Source organism: Zootoca vivipara, chromosome 9 (assembly GCF_963506605.1).
Source record: "Zootoca vivipara chromosome 9, rZooViv1.1, whole genome shotgun sequence".
NCBI lineage: Eukaryota > Metazoa > Chordata > Lepidosauria > Squamata > Lacertidae > Zootoca > Zootoca vivipara.
This window is the reverse complement of record NC_083284.1, coordinates 13,386,489-13,406,823: the sequence shown is the minus strand read 5'-3', so window position 1 is coordinate 13,406,823 and position 20,335 is coordinate 13,386,489. Positions and strand designations below refer to the sequence as shown.

Genomic DNA, 20,335 nt, shown 5'->3' with positions numbered 1-20,335 from the left:
CCTCCATCACCACATTCAATGCACTGGCACAATTCAGTTGCCAGTTCATAGAATCATACAGTTGGAAAGGACCCCAGAGGTCAAGTAGTCCAACCCTCTGCACTGCAGCAATCTTAACATGCAATCCCCTATCCAATTTTATACCATACCAGACCTTGCCTAGCTTTCCAAATGTAAAATAGTAGTAATAATAATAATAATAATAATAATAGCTATTATTATTATCATACCCCGCCCATCTGGATGGGTTTCCCCAGCCACTCTGGGAGGCTCACAGCATATATCAGAACATACTAAAACACCAGTCCTTAAAAATGTCCCTAACCCACCCCCTAGCATTTGAGTGACCTTGAAGGGAGAACGACTTGATTATTATGAGTGCGGGTACATGTTGTTATAAGAATGTAATAGAAAATAGATAAAAATATGCATAGTAAATTGAGTACATTCATTTGTAATACAAGAATATACAATGAGTATTGATGGGAAGCCTAATTTGATGATTTATGTAAGATCCGGAGAAATTGATTTTTCTTTTTCTTCTTTTATTTTTTCTTTCCCTTTTAATTTTACTTAGTGGACTTTGTGGTGTGAATTATCTTTTGTATCTAGGATAAAAAAATGTAATATAAACTATTGAAGATGATGATGATTGTATTATAAAAAATGTTTATTATTGTAATATACGAAAATCAATAAAGGCAAAAAAAGTTTTTTTAAAAAAGTCCCTAAACAGGGCTGCCTTCAGTTGTCTTCTAACTGTCAGATAGTTGTTTATTTCCTTGACATCTGAAGGGAGAGAGTTCCACTACCGAGAAGGCCCTCTGCCTGGTTCCCTGTTACCTCGCTTCTTGCAGGAACCCACCCCTGCATTTGGGTTCACACACACACACACACACACACACACACACACACATTTTCATATTTTGGGGGGCAGCTATGGAGTACACTTGACCCTCCAGATCAGGCTGCCTCAAACTCGGCCCTCCAGATGTTTTGAGACTACAATTCCCATCATCCCTGACCACTGGTCCTGCTAGCTAGGGATCATGGGAGTTGTAGGCCAATCACACCTGGAGGGCCGAGTGTGAGGAAGCCTGCTCCAGATGTTGATGAACTACAATTCCCACCACCTCTGCCCATTGGCCATATTGGGTGGTACTGATGGGAGTTGTAGTTTAGCAACTTGGGAAGAGCCGCAAGTTCTCTGTTTTACCAAAAACGGCATGAGATTATTTTCTCATGTGCCTCCTTACCCCAGCTGGGGGAAATTTATTAAAACAAATTAGTCATTCTAACTCATTTTAATTTTTAATTAATCAGCTTAGCTCATTTAAAAGTGGACTTCTCGCAATAGCAGGCAGGGCCGGTTTCACGTCTCTATATATAGAAGCACATTAAGTCCAGCAGTGTGTAATCCAGTAGTGACTATGGAAAGACCAAGCTTTTGTAATGCTCAACTTGTGCAATTGCAGCAACCTCAGCGTCTAATTTACTAGTTTGTCATGCAGAACGAGTGACTGCCTTTACTCCCTATCAGGTTCAGATCAAATATTGTAACCGACAATTAATTTTCCTGAATATAAATAGCGAGTGACAATCTCAGAGAGTGTCAGTGTTCCCTTGCTGTGGTGTGAACACCCTATACAGAATAAACGTGTTGGTTAAATTTCGTCTAAGGAAAGAAAACACTCCATCCAGGATAATTCAGCAAAGGGGTATGTGTACAGTTTCTTTTTTCCCTGATTATTTTGGGATTTCTGAAAGCTCCCAACTGATTTGCCTAAAGTCTGGAATTGAATCCAATGCTTAATTTTCATATCAGCAAAGAAATGGTGTGAAAGGGAAATAATGGACACAGGCTGTTTGTCATGACTAGGAACTGAGTCCTTTGCCTCCCTCCCTCCCTGCCTATCCATCCATCTATATCTATCTACCATCTATCTATCTATCTATCTATCTATCTATCTATCTATCTATCTATCTATCTATCATCTATCTATCTATCTATCTATCTATCTATCTATCTATCTATCTATCTATCATCTATCTATTTCTTACTGGTGGCTATTGGGATTGGTACAGTTGAAGTTAGGTTGAGAGAGCCCAAGAGTAGACTGAGTGTGTAAATGGACCAGCTTCCACTGTGTACCACCTTGTATCAAAATATTCCAGGGCGGTTTACAAATAAGAAAAAGGTGTTTCAATTAAGTGTGCGTAAAATTCCAGCCATGTGCCCCATTAATGAATGGGTCTTAAAGGCATACAGAGACAGAGAGAGAGAGAGAGAGAGAGAGAGTATATATATATATACACAAACATACCATTGCTACAGAAGTCTCCAGAACACCTCAGAGCTTTTTATATTTGTTTCTTTCACCTTTGTGGCCTGAGTCCTTAATGCTGAATGATGCCACAATTTGACATAATGTGTTGAGTGGCTTCTCATTTCATCTGTGGAAGCCTACCGTCTTCTTGCGGTAGAATCATAGAATCATAGAGTTGGAAGAGACCACAAGGGCCATCTAGTCCAACCCCCTGCCAAGCAGGAAACACCATCAAAGCATTCCTGACATATGGCTGTCAAGCCTCTGCTTAAAGACCTCCAAAGAAGGAGACTCCACCACACTCATTGGCAGCAAATTCCACTGTTGAACAGCTCTTACTGTCAGGAAGTTCTTCCTGATGTTTAGGTGGAATCTTCTTTCTTGTAGTTTGAATCCATTGCTCCGTGTCCGCTTCTCTGGAGCAGCAGAAAACAACCTTTCTCCCTCCACTATATGGCATCCTTTTATATATTTGAACATAGCTATCATATCACCCCTGAACCTTCTCTTCTCCATGCTAAACATGCCCAGCTCCCTAAGCCGTTCCTCATAAGGCATCGTTTCCAGGCCTTTGACCATTTTGGTTACCCTCCTCTGGACACATTCCAGCTTGTCAGCATCCCTCCCAAACTGTGGTGCCCAGAACTGGACACAATACTCCAGGTGAGGTCTGACCAGAGCAGAATACAGTGGTACTATTACTTCCCTAGATCTAGATGCTATACTCCTATTGATGCAGCCCAGAATTGCATTGGCTTTTTTAGCTGCTACATCACACTGTTGACTCATGTCAAGTTTGTGGTCTACCAAGACTCCTAGATCCTTTTCACATGTACTGCTCTCAAGCCAGGTGTCTCCCATCCTGTATTTGTGCCTTTCATTTTTTTTTGCCCAAGTGTAGTACTTTACATTTCTCCCTGTTAACATTTATCTTGTTGGCTTTGTCCCAGTTGTCTAATCTGTTAAGGTCATTTTGAAGTGTGATCCTGTCCTCTGGGGTATTAGCCACCCCTCCCAATTTGGTGTCATCTGCAAACTTGATCAGGGTTCCCACAAGCCCATCATCCAAGTCGTTTATAAAGATGTTGAATAAGACTGGGCCCAAGACAGAACCCTGTGGCACCCCACTAGTCACTACTCTCCATGATGAAGAGGAGCCATTGATGAGCACTCTTTGGGTTCGGTCAGGGAGCCAGTTACAAATCCATTGAATGGTAGCATTGTCTAGCCCGCATTTTACTAGCTTCTTTACAAGAATATCATGGGCACCTTGTCAAAGGCCTTGCTGAAATCAAGATATGCTACATCCACAGCGTTCCCTTCATCTACCAGGGTTGTGACTGTCAAAAAATGAGATCAGATTAGTCTGACATGACCTGCTTTTCAGAAACCCATGCTGACTTTTAGTGATCACAGTGTTCCTTTCTAGACCGTTTGCTTAATGATCTGCTCTAGAATCTTTCCCTAGGTTGACTAGCCAAGTATTCTTGTACTACCTCCTTACTTGTTCTGGGCTGTGTTTCCCCTGCTGAATCATCTGCTCCATATTCTTCAGGTCGGGCATTGTTTTCTTTTTTGGAGAAGACTGAGGCAAAGAAGGCATTGAGGAGTTCTGCCCTTTCTCTGTCCCCTGTTCGCATTTCACCATCTTCTCTTTTAAGTGACCCCACTGTTTCCTTGTTCTTCCTTTTACTACGGACATACCCATAAAAGCCATTTTTTGTTGCTTTTAACCTCTCTAGCAAGCCTGAGTTCATTCTGTGCTTTAGCTTTTCTGACTTTGTCTCTACACGTGCTGGCTATTTGTTTGAAGTCCTCTCTGGTGGTTTCCCCCTTTTTCCATTTTTTGTACATATCCCTTTTAAATCTTAACTCAGTTAAAAGTTCTTTAGATAGCCACCCTGGCTTCTTTAGGCACCTTCCATGTTTCCGTCTCATTAGTATTGCCTGAAGTTGTGCTTTTAATGTCTCCCTTTTAACAAACTCCCAACCATCATGAACTCCCTTCCCTTTTAGTATTGCTGTCCATGGGATTTCACCCAGCGTTTCCCTAAGTTTTCTGAAGTCGGCTTTCTTAAAGTCTAGAATTTGAGTCTTAGTATGCTTGGTTGCTCCTTTCCGCTGTATAATAAACTCCAGAAGAGCATGATCACTCCCACCTAATGATCCTGTCACTTTCACCCCACTAATCAGGTCATCACTCTTGGCTAGGACCAGATCTAAAATGGCTGATCCTCTTGTTGCTTCTCCTACTTTCTGGACAATGAAATTGTCTGCAAGGCCAGGGAGGAATCTGTTCGACCTTATGCTCTTGGCCAGTGTTTCTCAACCTTTTTTGGGCCACGGCACACTTGTTCCGTGAAAAAAATCACGAGGCACACCACCATTAAAAAAGTTAAAAAATTTAACTCTGTGCCGCCCTATATTATAATTATGACTGTAAGAAACACTTGCCAAATATTGCTTTCCGGCAGGTTAGTGCTGAGTATTGGCGGCCGCCAGGCTCGTTTGCACTGAGCTTTGGGAAAGAGGAGGAGAAATATTGCTTTCCGGCGGGTTAGTGCTGTTTATTGGCGGCCGCCAGGCACGTGACAATGCAAATCACCCTTCTCGTCGCGGCACGTCGCGGCACACCAGCCAGTGTCTCGCGGCACACTAGTGGTTGAGAAACGCTGCTCTTGGCTGAGTTTGACATCCAGCAAATATCAGGCTAGTTGAAATCCCCCATTACTACTATCTCACTTCCTTTTGAATGGTTGGCCATCTGTTCCAGGAAGGCATCATCTGTGTCCTCAGTTTGGCTTGGCGGGTCTATAGTAAACTCCCACAATGAGATCACTGTTATTTCTCTCTCCTGTAATTTTGACCCAGATACTCTCAATTTGAGTTCCACCCGATTTAAATGTACTGCTTAAACAACTCTCCATGCTTTGGAGTTGTGTCTTGGCACTGACAACAGGTGCTTGGATTGAACCCAGGCACCAATAAAGCCTTGCTTTCAAAGCGTGCGCCTCATTTTCCAAAGAGAGCCACGCCAGGAGCTTTCAAAGGAAATTGGACCGAGAAATCAGAGCTCTAATGAACTCTGCATTGCGATATCTGTGAATCATCATGAGTTTCCTGGCATCTAAAATGTAGGCTGTGCTAGGCCTTGCATGCTGTTTGTTTTGACATGATCGATTTGACTAGTCCTTTCAAACAAGAAGAAAAACTGGGGCTACAATCTTCAGTTCCCAACCATTTTAGCAGGAGTCAAGTGTCTGCTTAACTCTCCACTGTTCAAATTAGTTATGGGACTTAAACGTTTTCTTCATTGACTGGATTGTACCCTATATGTTATCGATGATAACTGTATCCCATGAAATTGACCTGGGTGGTGGCTTAAAATATTATTCGTTTCAGATCTGATGGTGCCAGGGGGCGGTTTCTTAGAATAGCTGAACAATGCTAGATACAAGGCTTCTAGTTTTTATTATCAACCAGTTGGAAAATAAGAATGACCATTTTAATGTTCGGGTTTTGCTAAATTAGTAGCATGAGAAACCATCAGATTGCTTCTTCACACAATCAACTCTAGGACAAGCAATTAACACTGGGCAGAAAGCCAAGGTCTACTTCTGCCATAGTAACTGCGCTCTCATTGGTTGAGATCAGCACTGAGACCTGTTATCAGAGAAAGCTAGCACAGTATGTGGTGTGGTGAGTGTGGTCAGTGTAGGAGGAGAGGTGCTGTATCGGTTGTGAGAGAGAGACACAGAGACAGAGAGACAGAGAGGAAAGGATTTATTTTACTTTGTTTTTGAGTTCTAAAGTTGTACATAGAAACTCTGGATTTCTTTTATTTTAATAAATACTGTATATAGTTTACTCTGCGTCCAGACGTCTAGTCATTTAAGTTACCGCCAGAAGCTTCCAGAAAAACCTGCGCAAACTCTGCTGTGTTCAGGCTGAAGTTACACCTGACACTTAAAAACACGAAGATCTAATTCTTATCGTTTTTATCATTAAATGGATTTCTTACGCACCCTTCACCATAAGGTCCCGGGGCAGGTTGCAACAATATAAAAAGTCAATATTAAAGTTAGTTTTAATTTTTTACAATCGGGAGAATAGGGTGGATCCTTCAGGGGGGATGATACAGAAATCTCTTTGTTGGGGAAGCGGGTGAGCAACTATCACTGAACCTGTGGAAACAAAAGTAGACATTTAGCTTTTATGATTGTGGGTTGAAGCTTTGCAAATGTCCAGGCAATATCCATTAGAGAGATCGCCAGAGTTGGTCCTATCATTAGGCAGCAAGAGGTAGCTTGAGGCAGGCAGAAGACTGGGGTTGCACTAAACAGCAGCATTTGTCTGTTTTTAGGGGAACTACAAATGTAACATTATTTGAATGGCCCTCTGAGGTCACAGCCACACCATGCTTTTAAAGCATTCTTTGACAGTCATGGCTTCCCCCAAAGATTCTTGGGAGCTGTTGTTTGTCAAGAGTTCCTAACAGCTTTCAGCACCCTTAACAAATGACAGTTCCCAGGATTCTTTGGGGGAAAGCCCTGGCTCTTAAATTGGTATAAAAGGGCCTTAAATGGATGGTGTGGATGAGAGAAGACAGAGAACTTGGCTGGATTTCTTGCGATCAGCTTTGTCAAAAGCAACCTGCTGAGACTACAAATCAAAATGCAATTTATGCTGAACTTCACTTTCAGTTTGGCAGCACCACTACGAACCCAAACGTTTGGAAATGGTTAGCTGCCCCGCTTTGCATGACCAGGGGACACTTGATTCTCACACAAAATCTGCAGATGGGAAAGGTTTCGGGTCACCGAACGATTTGGTTATCAAATCAGATTTGTGGTTTCTGTGAGATTTCAGCCACAGGGGTTTCCATTTCACATGGCCCTGGTGCCAACCATGCTGGGTAGAAGGAACTGAAAACCGGCTGTTTCAGAAGAAATAGCTCAGGGGAAAAGGAAGTAACCATTCCCACTTGAAACATGACTAGGACTAATCCTATCACGAGCCAAAATGAAGCTATCTGTCTCAGGAGGCAGACCAGGAAGGGCAGCAGATCATGTATCCCCTTGCCCCGTTCCCAACCAAGGACGACCAGCCTGCCCAAATGAATGTGTTTCAAGATCCCATTGCTAGCAGCTGCCAGGCCGAGTGTCTCCGCAGTCTCCACAATCCCTTGCAGCCAGTAAATGCCTTGCCTTAAGGGGTAAAATGGCTTTGGCTGGCCCTGAACATGACCCATGATCTACCCATCAGTTTTCAGGGTTGCACCCAATGTTTGTCCTACCCATGGAAATGGACATGACTAATAGGCATCTGGGACGCGGGTGGCGCTGTGGGTTAAACCACAGAGCCTAGGGCTTGCCGATCAGAAGGTCGGCGGTTCGAATCCCCGCAACAGGATGAGTTCCCATTGCTCGGTCCCAGCTCCTGCCAACCTAGCAGATCAAAAGCTTGCATTTTTGAAAGAAGTTTGGAGCTGGGGCGCAGGTGGCGCTGTGCGTTAAACCACAGAGCCTAGGGCTTGCTGATCAGAAGGTCGGCGGTTCGAATCCCTGCGACGGGTGAGCTCCCGTTGCTCGGTCCCAGCTCCTGCCAACCTCAAAGTGCAAGTAGATAAATAGGTACCACTACAGCGGGAAGGTAAACAGCGTTTCCGTGAGTTGCTCTGGTTCACCAGAAGCGGCTTTGTCATGCTGGCCACATGACCTGGAAGCTGTACGCCGGCTCCCTCGGCCAATAACGCGAGATGAGCGCCGCAACCCCAGAGTCAGTCACGACTGGACCTAATGGTCAGGGCCCCCTTTATCTTTAATAGGTATCTAAAGCCATTTGCACATAACAAAATACATATTTTATCAAAATGATTGTTGAACTGAAATACAATTAAGAAGTATATTAATAGTATACAATTAAGAAGAATGTATATAGATATAGAAATGAGCAAACCAGTGATATTTTAGGGAGCTGGCTAGCAGGTGGGGCCCATTACTTACACCATAATAGGATGATGATGATGATAATTTATTATTTGTACCCCGCCCATCTGGCTGAGTCTCCCCAGCCACTCTGGGCGGCTCCCAATCGAGTATTAAAACAGTACAGCGTTAATACACCATAGGTGCCTACACAACACAAAACACTGTTGCTATATGTAGGTTTTATTTTATTTGTTTTTTTATCTTATATTTTGGAAATGTACATCCAGGTTTTATTTCCTTTTAAGTTTTTTGGGTGCCCCCAAGAGAGTGGGGCCCTAAGCTATAGCTTGTTTAGCTTATATGTAAATCCGGCACTGGGTCTTGCTGATGAGTAACAAATAGCTAGAGACAACCCTGTGGGCCTAGGCTCAAGGGATGCTCATCTGGAGTGGACATGCCCTCTCCCTCTCAGGCTGAGTACACACTAAATCTGGGCACATTACCCCCCCCCCCACAAAGAATACTAGGCACTGTGGTTTGTTAAGGGTTGCTGGGAATTGCAGTTCTGCAGGAGGTGAACTGCGGTGCTCAGAATTCTTTAAAGGTTCAGTGCGTATGCAACCTCAGCCTTGATTCCTCGGTGATTTCCAGACTTTCTGCCTTTGGGGAATAATACTTCCCGTTCTGCTCTGTCTGGTGATGAGTCGCCCAGAGTGTTGTGCAAGCCTTGCATGTTGCAGAGGAACATGCAGAAGCACATTCCAGCCCGGGCACACGATCTGCTCATGTCAAGAAAGAGGCCAGACTTACTTGGCTTCGCTATCACACTCTGTGCAAGACAAGAGTTCATGAACTACAAGTGTACCTAATAATAATAATTTATTTATATCCCACCCATCTGGCTGGGTTTCCCCAGCCACTCTGGACGGCTTCCAATAAACATTAAAATACAATAATCTATTAAGCATTAAAAGCTTCCCTAAACAGGGCTGCCTTCAGATGTCTCCTAAAAGTCTGGTAGTTGTTTTTCTCTTTGAGAAAAATGTCCTGGTGGGAGGGCATTCCACAGGGTGGGTGCCACTACCGAGAAGGCCCTCTGCCTGGTTCCCTGTAACTTGTGTTCTTTCTGCATCTTCCACTGCAAATAAAAATAATCAGTAGCGGTGGGCGGAGCTCCTTTTCCACCACTCCTGACCATCTCATGGAGGAGTCCCTGGTTGCCCTGGGACTTCTTGGAACGTCTTTTGAAACCCACAACCTCCAGCAGTCGCTGTTCCCCCCATTCTTCTGAACCGCCATTGTTCAAGAAACGCCAGAGCAATCTGAAATAGTGCTTTAAGAAGGTGTGGGCTTGCAGCAAAATCTAGTGCTTTAAGAAGGTGTGGACTTGCAGAAAAAATTCATTGCTACAAGTACCAGTTAATTGTTGGGTTATCTTGACTACCAAGATGACGTTTGCAGAGCGTCCGGAACAGCTCACCTTTGGTTCAACACATTCATCAGGCTTCTTAGGGGCACACCCAGTTCCCTACAAATCCTACAGCCCTGGCCTTTCCCTCCATCTCCCTCTAGCTGACCCAAACTGCAAACCAAGAGTATATTCACATTATTGCCTTAGAGCACAGTGAAGCTGTTTTCTTTTTGGTGTGTTTTTCACAACTCCGCCCCATAGCTGTTCACATCAGCATGGCTTCATTGGTGTCATAGTCTATATCCCCATGATATCAGTTTTGAGACGTGGCAGCTAGAATGTTCCACGGTATTCCAAAAGTGACCACACCATAGTTTTATATAAAGCAACTACACTTCAGGCTGGGTGATGTCTGGTTTTTCAACATTGTGATATATCACTAGCTAACCATTGCAATGTACCAATATTAGGGCCGTAGCTAGGGGGTGGTGAGGGGTGCAGGCAGAGGGAGTAAAATTGGCTGCTGAGATCCTCCGCCAGGCACCCTGTCCAGCCAGCGCTCCCTGCCCGCAGCCAAGCAGGATAAGGAAGAGGGCATGATGGGCAATGCGTGCTCTCAGCTGAGCTGGCGGGGGAGCCTGCATGCGCCTCAAGCGCCCCATCCCGCTTGGCTGTGAAGCACCGGTTCTGCCTTTCCCAGACCTCACTCAGGGCTGGGGCTGGGAAGGGCTCTGACGCTGCCAGGCCGACCTCAGCGCCTGCGGCCCTGCCTCTCCGGGCACCGGGCACCAACTTCAAAGCCTGCCTACTCTGGAGTATCTTTCTCTCTCTCCCCTTTCGCACACCCTCCCTCAAGGGTGCCAACTTGAATAAAATATATGGGGGGAGGGGGACAAGTAAGCACTGCCCTGTATAATCAACCATAAGACAAAGCGGACACACACTATTTGAATGGCAATGCTCATAAACTGGGGGGGGGGGAGGAACCGCCTCAAATATTTTAGGCGGGGTGAAGGAACCTTGACCCCAAGGAGCTGGTTCCCATTCCCGTCTCCCTATTAAAGTGGGCTGCTCCCCACTTTATGGGATTTCACATGCAGGCAGGAGTCCCGCGTGGGGAGGGACTCCCCACTTTATGGCATGTGAAATCCCATAAAGTGGGGAGCACCCCACTTTAATAGGGAGACAGGAATAGGAACCAGCCTATATTACAGTCTGGGAACCAGCCTATATTACAGTCCCATATATTACAGAATGGGAACCAGCCTATATTACAGTCATCTAGGTCAACCTTCTCCATCTTGGTGTCCTCCTTCAGTCAGAATTCATTACAAGGTGAAGTGTGTGAGGAAATGAATGGGTGCGGGGGGGCGGCGTTTGGAGGAGAGGCGGAAAGAAGAACTAATTTGTCAGTGGTTGGTGGTGGGCACAATCTGGACGGTTCTGGCCAGGGGTGCAAAATCACCTAGCTACGGCTCTGACCAATGTATCACAATGTCTGAGAATAAGGATGCAACTACAGTCTGTAGAGGCGAACTGGGTAATTTCCTGGCAACTGCTCCTACTTAGAGGTCTGAACCAATTACACCCGTGCTTCGGGTTAAGTACGCTTCAGGTTGAGTACTCCGCAGACCCGTCTGGAACAGATTAATCCACTTTCCATTACTTTCCATGGGAAAGTTCACTTCAGGTTAAGTACGCTTCAGGTTAAGTACTGACTTCCAGAAGCAATTGTGGTTGTAAACCGAGGTACCACTGTACAGAGCAACAGGGGCAGGAGGAATTGTGAGAAAAGTGGCAAGTTGGCTTCACAGTTTTTCCCACATCACAATTTTATTTTTTTAACATACGACACACACACACACATTGTGATATTTCGCGATATATTGCCATGTTGGATATTATGGAACTACTAGTGTATTTCAGCCCGTTTAATAACGGGCGCTAGAACATCCTGGGGTTCGGAGAAGCGCTTGTGCAGCGCTTCTCCGAACCCTGGGACCTGTCCTTGCTGTCGGCGGCAGGGGGACAGGAATGGAGGAGCAGAAAGCGCTGCGTTCTCCTCCTCCGTTCCTGTCCCGCAGCCGCCGACAGGAAGAAGACATCCCAGGGTTCGGAGAAGCGCTTGCGCAGCGCTTCTCCGAACCCTGGGACCTGTCCTTGCTGTCGGCAGCAGGGGGACAGGAACGGAGGAGAAAGCGCTGCATTCTCCTCCTCCGTTCCTCTCCCGCAGCCGCCGACAGCAAGGAGACATCCCAGGGTTCGGAGAAGCGCTTGCGCAGCGCTTCTCTGAACCCTGGGACCTGTCCTTGCTGTCGGCGGCAGGGGGACAGGAACGGAGGAGGAGAAAGCGCTGCGTTCTCCTCCTCCGTTCCTCTCCCCCAGCCGCCGACAGGAAGGACGCGCGCACTCTCCCCCCCCCCTGCCTCCTCCAACCGCCGCTCCTCACGGCCAGGGAGGGTTGTGAGGAGGCCTTCGCCGGCCTCCACCCTCGCTTCCCTGACGTGCCCTGCAGTGAGGCGGTGTCTGGCGGGAGCGGCGGTTGGAGGAGGCAGGGGGGGGAGAGTGCGCGCGCGCAGTCTCTGCTGTCCAATCCCTGTATCTCTGGGGCACATGCGCAGTGACCCAGGGACACACGGGACAGCTTGGACGCAGGGACAACTTGGACATTATTATATAGGATTACCAGGATGTGGACTTCAAACCGATTTTGGACGATGTATCAATACATCGCCCAGCCCTAATGACAATGTTGGCAATTTGCTTTTTAGTTTGTTTGTTTTTACTAATAATGTCAATAATTCTTGTCATGAAATTTGTGTTTTTTCCATGATTATGCACTGAGGCTTCTTTCATTCCAGACAACCTGTTTACTGAGCATTCTTCCCGATTTAGGAACATAGGAAACTGCCTTATACCATGTTAAGACCATCTCACCATCATCAAATGGAGCAGGATTTCATTTGGTCCTAATTTTTAAGCAAAGTGGAGTTCTAGTTAATAATAATTTATTATTTATACTCCACCCATCTGTCTGGGTTTCCCCAGCCACTCTGGGTGGCTTCCAACAAAAGATTAAAAATACATTAAAACATCAGTCATTAAAAACTTCCCTAGACAGGGCTGCCTTCAGATGTCTTCTAAACGTCAGGTAGTTGTTTATTTCTTTGGCATCTGATGGGAGTTCAACAGCAACTGGAAAGCCACAATCTTCCTTCCCTCACTGTACTGTGAAATCACCCTTAATGTCTGCTTTCTGCTCCTAAACTACTTACTAATTTAGAAAATGATCCTCTTTTTCTTAATCTCATGATTTACTCAGCGGGTTTTGCTGAAGGGCACGATGCAGAGACTAGTTGCACTTTTAAAAGTCTCAAAACCAATGTATTTTTCCCTCCCACTAGACAGCAACATCTAAGCAGACCTTGTGAAAATGGAAATGACTTATCGGCCTGTTGTCACCAGCCAGCCGCAATGCCACACATCCACGCGGAGTTTTGAGTGGCAGACGGACCTCTGTGACTGTGGCAGTGACTGTCGCATCTGTGAGTGAAGTTCAAAGATTTGGGGTTTTATGGCCTTGTGGGACTTTGAATATCAGCCATGGTTTACCTGTACTATAAAACAACAGCCAACCTCTCTCTATAAAAGCCAGTGTTCCATCACACATAGTGTGGCCATTCTCAAATAGCAAGGTGGACTTCCCATTCAGGGGAAGAAGTGTAACATCTGCCACTTGTGAATAGTAGTACTAGTAGTAGTAGTAGTAATTATTATTATTATTATTATTATTATTATTATTATTATTATTATTATTTATACCCACCTGGCTGGGTTTCCCCAGCCACTCTGGGCAGCTCACAACAGAATAATAAAAACACAATGAAACATCAAACATTAAAAGCTTCCCTATATAGGGCTGCCTTCAGATGTCTTCTAAAAGTCAGACAGTTGTTTATTTCCTTGACATCGGATGGGAGGGCATTCCACAGGGCGGGCGCCACTACTGCAAAGGCCCTCTGCCTGGTTCCCTGTAACCTCACTTCTCGCAGGGAGGGAACCACCAGAAGGCCCTCGGAGCTGGACCTCAGTGTCCGGGCAGAACGATGGGGGTGGAGACGCTCCTTCAGGTATACTGGACCGAGACCATATCTGCTCCGTTTGCAGCCCAGGTGCTCCCAGCTATCTCTTTTCTGGGTTCTCTGTCCTTAAATTGGATTTGGATTGGCAGTCCTTCAAATAGAGGACTGTATTCTGTAAAGCGGGACACATGGAAGCTTCAGGGGAGGTCTCAGAAAGGGGAGGAGAGGCACAGCAGTCTCTAGAATAGCTACTTCCTCTGACAAGTTGTGTGGACTGAGAAACCAACCCTGGAGCAAGACTTGTACAAGGCCAGCCAGCCCCTCCCGTTGGCTCCTCAGATCACTTGGTCCATCTGAGGTGAGGAGCTCCAGTCCCCTTCTCTGCTGGGGCGGAGCAAGGTGGGTGCGGTGGGTGCGGTCTGCCCCGGGTGTCACCTCTGAGGGGGGGGTGACAAAATCCTGTGCGGCACTCGACGTCAGTGAGAGATGCTTTGGTGTGCTTTGGCTTACCGCTGCCAAAACAGCTCCCCTGTAGGGCAGCACTGGGGGAGGAAGTGGGGTGCAGGGGGAGCGCACCGCCCCTGGCAGTGCGATCCTGGTGGGGTGACATCGCGACTGGCCCCCTGCCCACGCTGGGCGCCACACCCCCGCCGGCGGCATGCGTCACCACCAGGACGCACGACACTCTCCTGGGACGTGCCACGCCCCTGCTGTCAATGTAACACGCCCCTGGGATGCGTGCCATGCCCCCGGGGCGCACACCAGCCATGCCCCTGCCTGCTCTCCGCCCCCCCCCCCGGTGCCGGAGCATGAAGCTCTGCTACTGTAGGGCAGCAGCCATCTCCACTAAAAAATGCTCAACAACTTTGGCTTCCCCCAAAAAGCTCAACAAATCTGGCTCCTCCCCAAAATATGAAATAAAGTCAAACCATTTTTGCAGGCAAAAATTTCAATTTGGGGGGGGGTGACTTCTGGACTGGGTACCACCAGACCTTGCTACGCCATTGCTTCTCTGGCCATTAATATGGTGTTGCAGAGCAACGAAGATCAAATCAATAGCCCACACTGACTGATTCCCTCCCTAGCATATTATAAGATCAGATGTCACCACGCCCCATTAATGGTCCCAAGTGGACCCCTTAGGAGAAAAGGGCAGCCACTCACTTATATGGGAAGAAATGAAGCGCTGTATAGGGTGACCCTGGTGTGGCCTACATTGTCTGACCTTCCCTCTCAGGGAGATTAATTATTATTCTATATAATATATAATAAAAACATAGGTCTCGCTATCTAAACACAATGCGTTCCATGGAAATCATTAACTGGGGCAAGCGTTCACATAACAAGCCAATGATTTCCAATGATTCCTATGGAGAAATTTCTAATGTGTCCCGACCATAGAATTTTTACTCCCAAAGGCCAAAAAATATATATCCAGGAAAAAGTGCTCTCTGATTTATCCGATTGCTCCCCCTCCCTCCATTCCTCAGCCAACCAGTAAAATGCAAATGAGGAAGTAAAAAATGTTCTCTATTTGGATATCTGAATCTGTAGTGTGTACAGCAAGGCTTGGGTATTAATTCCACATGTTTGGATGAATTAATTTTTGCTTTGCTTTACCTTTTATCTAAGCCTCGGCTGCCCTTGTTTGTCCCTTGGCTAAGTATGTGCTTATATAGAGAGCATGAGTTGAATTGCACACACCCTTCGGCGAGTCTTTGCAAACTCACAAACAAGTTTGGCTAACCCATCATTATGACTGATAATTTTCAAGTGCACGTAGCAACTGCAGAAAGAAATCCAAGATGCAAGGAATTGTTGACCCAAGAGCAATTGGTGCTAGAGAGTAATTTGGGAGATAGGGAAGTGCCTATCCTGAGTCATTTTTGTCTACAACGATTGGCAGTGACTTTCCAGGATTTCAGACACAGGGCACTCCCAGCCTCGCCCTGGAGATGCTGGGGCACAGTTCTGTCTGCAAGATAGATGCTCTAACACTGAGAAGTGGTCCTCTCTTTGAAAGTGTTTCTTCATCTCAAGACACCGTGCCTCTAAATGCTTCTGAAACCAAGCAGTGAAATTCTATTGGCTGCATGAATACTAGAGGGTGAGAAAATGCTAACCTTTGTGTTTGATTCCTCCCGCCCGCCCTCCCCCGGCTCTAGGTCTGTGTGGAATATTTTGCTTCTGCTGCCTAGGATGCAAAATTGCCAAGGACATGGAAGAATGTTGTTGCTGTGGACCAAGCGTCGCCATGAGGACTCGCTACCGGACTCAGTTCAGGATACCGGTAAATTACTGGATAATATTTGTGTTTCGCTTTTCCAGCTTGCTCAACAAACAATCCCAAATGAAGTGTTGTGCGGATAACGTCTTAAATAAATAAAATAAAGGAAACCAGCAGAGACTGGAAACAGAATGGTCCACCTGTCCCTAATCAAAATACAGTTCAGTCTTCTACTGTGACATTTTGCTTTTTTTTACTCTCTGCAGGGATCCATCTGTTGCGACTGCCTCACCACCACTTTCTGTGCTCCCTGCAATCTTTGTCAGCTCAAGAGAGATATCAACAGGAGGAAGCAGCTGGGGATATTCTAGAAAGGTTTGTGATTCCCGGTTTGCAGCCTAGGAGCAGGGGTGAGGAACGGAAGGCGTGGCAAAAATACATTGTTCTTCGATGCATTCTCTGTTGTCCTTAGATATGACTGGGGGAGCAGGGAAGAGGTAAGGAGGGACCAATCCCAGAATCCCAAAATATCTGCCTTGTGTCAGGCTACGGAGAATCGGCTTCCTCCCCTGTGGCTGTAAATGAGCAGATCAAACGAAAGGAAATCCTCACGAGTTCATTTATTTAATAAACACAGCGAAGGACAAAAGAAAGCCTCTAACCAGAATGGCGGTGCTCCCAATTAAGGTCACTCCCTACTCCATCCTATCAATCTACGTCACTCCTACGTCTTGTAATCTGAGCTTGTACCCTCTGTGCTTTCTGTTCTGACACATTCTGAGCTCTCCGGGACTTTGAGGAAGGGGGGTGGATACTATCCAGAGACTGTGAATCTGTTAACTCTCCCTGTCTCTCTTCCAATGTTTCTTCTCCTAGCTGTTCCCCATCCAGTATTTCCCAGCTTCTGCCTTCTGAACTACGCCCCTCTTCAAACCACTGTTCCAAATCTATACTGTCCTCCTGCTCCTGGCAAGATTCAGGATCCGGATCAGGAGGAGGGGGAGGCTCCCACCATTCCTTCTCAGTGCAACCCTCCTCAGCACAGCCCCTGACACCTTGAAATTCTGCAAAGCAAAAGTCCCCTGCTATGTAACTCATGACATTGGCTTGTGACCCATTGCCAGATACTGGCCTGGTCATAGAATCATAGAATTGTAGAGTTGGAAGGGACCATGATGGTCATCTAGTCCAACCCCCTGCAATGCAGGAATCTTTAGCCCAATGTGGGGCTCGGAAGAGTCTCATGCTCTACTGACTGAGCTATCTATCCCAATTAGCTTTATTCAGCACAATAAAAACAGGACAACCCGCCCCTCCCAAATACTTGTTGTGCAGGATTTCAGCAGAAACTACCAGAAACTGAGCAGCCTGAAACCTTTGCTGGAGCAAACAGTATTGAACGCGAGATCAAGATGACTCTGACACCATCGTTAGCCCACGCTTCTCAAACACCACCTGCACTTTATGCTCTATGGCTTATTCCCGTTATCGTTATGTGAGCTTAATGCACATTTGATCTTTGCCCTTCTCTTATCCTCCATGCCTACAAGCAAAATCAGTATCAGGGTTAAAGGACGCATCGCAGGTGGGCCAAAACAGTCAATATAGCCTGGAGCAAGGCCAGCGAGTGGAGGGGACATGGGGAGCAGGTGTGACCTGGGGAGAGCCCTGAAGGGCTGGGAGACAGGACTGCATTTTGCCTCCTTTTCCCTTCCAGCAGGTTCATGAGACTGACGTAGGTTCCTCCACACACACACACACCCAGTTTTATGGCTTTCTGGCGGCGGATTATCGCCCTGCTTGTGAGGCCGCACCTCTCTCCTCAGCGAAGTTTTCAAACGCTTCTGCTTTTTTCAGTAAACATTTACTAGATATTATCAAGCACACAATACATTAAGGTCAAGGGCGCTGAGGTTTCGAACAGTTATGGCATATTACTGCCTTGGGCTGTACCTGCTCACCTGGGAATAAGCCCCACTGAACCCGTTTATGAGAGAGCCAGTGTGGTGTAGTGGTTAAGAGCGGTGGACTCGTAATCTGCTGAACCGGGTCAAGTCTCCACTCCTCCACATGCTGGGTGACCTTGGGCTAGTCACACTCACCTCACAGAGTGTTTGTTGTGGGGGAGGAAGGGAAAGGAGAATGTGAGCTGCTTTGAGACTCCTTCGGGCAGTGATAAAGCGGGATATCAAATCCAAACTCCTCCTCCTCCTCCTCCTCCTCCTCCTCCTCCTCCTCCTCTTCTTCTTCTTCTTCTTCTTCTTCTTCTTCTTCTTCTTCTTCTTCTTCTTCTTCTTCTTCTTCTTCTTCTTCTTCTTCTTCTTCTTCTTCTTCTTCTTCTTCTTCTCAGACAGTGGTGAGGACCTTCAAGCCCAGGGGCCCTCCATATGGGAGTTGGGGTCCCAAAACTCCAGAAGCTACCTTAGACCAAGTCAGTACCAACAACGGCTCTCTGGGGTTCCAGTTGGACAGCATCCCTAGCCCTACCTGGAAATGCCAGGGATTGAACCAGGGGCCTTCTGCATGCGGGGCAGATGCCCTCCCACTAAGCTACAGGTAACAGGGTGGTCACGTGTGGCCTTGAGGATGAGAGGTAGCTTTCAGTCAAGGACATGGCAGAACTTTGCATGCTTCAGCTTCCTGCCTCTGTATGTGCAATTGTGCAATGGCCCGCTCCTCTACAGAGGAGGAGCACATAGGTCCTAGGGCAGCCGTAGGGAAGCATGGTCAAAAGCGTGAGCGTCACAACCCTTCGTTGGTCCCATTTTACAGCTGGGAACCCCTGATGCTAAGGGCCACTTCCCATGTTGCCCAAGAGCTCGAGCTCAGTGCTACAGCAGATGCTTTGCATGCAAAAGGTCCCAGGTTCAACGCCCAACATCTCAAGGTAGGGCTGGGAATGTCTCCTGCCCGGAATCCTGGAGAGCCTTTGCCCATCAGTGTAGACAATACCAAGCTGAATGTCCTGGTGGTCTGACTTCTTATGGTCCCTTAATGAAGGACCACGGTGCTGAGCCAACAGTTTCAACAGCTACTGCAAGTTGGCATGAAGCAGAGCTTCCACCCAGCATTTGAATCATAGAATCACAGAACTGTAGGGCTGGAAGGGACTCCAAGGGTCATTTAGTCCAACCCCCCTACAAGGCAGAAATCTCAACTAAAGCATCCGTGGCAGATGGCCATCCAACCTCTGCTTAAAGACCTCCAACAAAGGAGAGTCCACCACCTCTCACTGTCAAACAGCTCTTACTGTCATAAAGTTTTTCCTGGTGTTAAGTCGGAATCTCCTTTCTTGTCACTTGGATCTATTCGTTCGGGCCCTACCCTCCGGAGCAGGAGAAAACAAGCTTTCTCCATCTTCCATGTAACAGCCCTTGAGATGTTTGAAGATGGCTATCACATCTCCTCTCAGTCTCCTCTTTTCCAGGCTAAACATACCCAGCTCCTTAAATCGTTTAACATAAGGCTTTGTTTCCAGATCCTTGATCATCTTAGTTGCCCTCCTCTGCGCATGTTCCAGCTTGTCAACAGCCTTCTTAAATTGTGGTGCCCGGAACTGGACACAGTGTTCCAGGTGTAGTCTGACCATGGCAGAATAGAAGAGGACTATTACTTCCCTTGATCTGGGATAGCATCATAGAATTGTCATGTCGGCCCATGTTGCTGCTTCCGGTCCCCCAGCCTTGCTTCACTCCAATTGCTTAAGTGCTTAATGTTGCGCCATTTGACTGATTACCTACCCGGAAACATTATAAATAACTATTATCCCTTTTTGCCCTATTTTAGGGGTTCCTGCATTCACTGACCTGGATATCCGTGTGTCCCTGAACTTGGTGTATTTCAAAACCTGGCGTTGAGATTTCCACTCTGCTGCAGTACAATGTTCAAAACTTGGTACCCACCTAACCAGAAAAAGTCCAGCCAAGACAGTTACTTGTTTTTCATTTTTAGGGGGGTGGGGGAGGTTTGAAGACATCTGGGCCAATTGCCCGAATTTGGGACTGGTTGCTAAATTATTTTAAGTAAAGGCATAATTTGTTTAATAGAAGACAAGTCGTGAAATGCCAACACAGCCAGATCCTTCGGAGGCAACCAGATACTGACTGTATTCCATTTGCCACCCACCCAAGTGACCCACTTGTAAGCCACTCAATTTTCCGTAAAAGAAGCCAGGCCAGCATGCATGAAGTACATATTTTATCTCTCCCCGCTTCCTATAAATTATCATTGTTATTGATTAAAAATACCTTTTCCTTATGGTCACCAATCTAGGCAATGCATGTTACTAGACATAATTTCATATCTTTAATAATTGCAATAATTTTAGTGTGTGTGTATATATATATGTACTCTAGGTT

General features: G+C 46.4%; 1 protein-coding gene across 1 annotated transcript; it reads left to right on the top strand.

Moving 5' to 3' along the window:
• The first annotated feature begins 1,625 nt into the window (after positions 1 to 1,625).
• On the top strand, positions 1,626 to 19,871 carry LOC118084409 (placenta-specific gene 8 protein). Its single transcript, XM_035113895.2, has 5 exons — positions 1,626 to 1,718; positions 13,073 to 13,213; positions 15,916 to 16,040; positions 16,244 to 16,352; positions 19,764 to 19,871. The coding sequence occupies exons 2-4, from the start codon at positions 13,102 to 13,104 to the stop codon at positions 16,346 to 16,348; spliced, it is 342 nt and encodes a 113-aa protein (XP_034969786.2). The 5' UTR covers positions 1,626 to 1,718; positions 13,073 to 13,101; the 3' UTR covers positions 16,349 to 16,352; positions 19,764 to 19,871.
• The last annotated feature ends 464 nt before the right edge of the window (positions 19,872 to 20,335 follow it).

Coding starts and splice junctions, on each gene's coding strand:
- LOC118084409 (XM_035113895.2), top strand. CDS start 13,102: ATGGAAATGACTTATCGGCCTGTTGTCACCAGCCAGCCGCAATGCCAC. Junction 13,214..15,915: donor TGGCAGTGACTGTCGCATCT/GTGAGTGAAGTT, acceptor CCCCGGCTCTAG/GTCTGTGTGGAATATTTTGC. Junction 16,041..16,243: donor GGACTCAGTTCAGGATACCG/GTAAATTACTGG, acceptor TACTCTCTGCAG/GGATCCATCTGTTGCGACTG.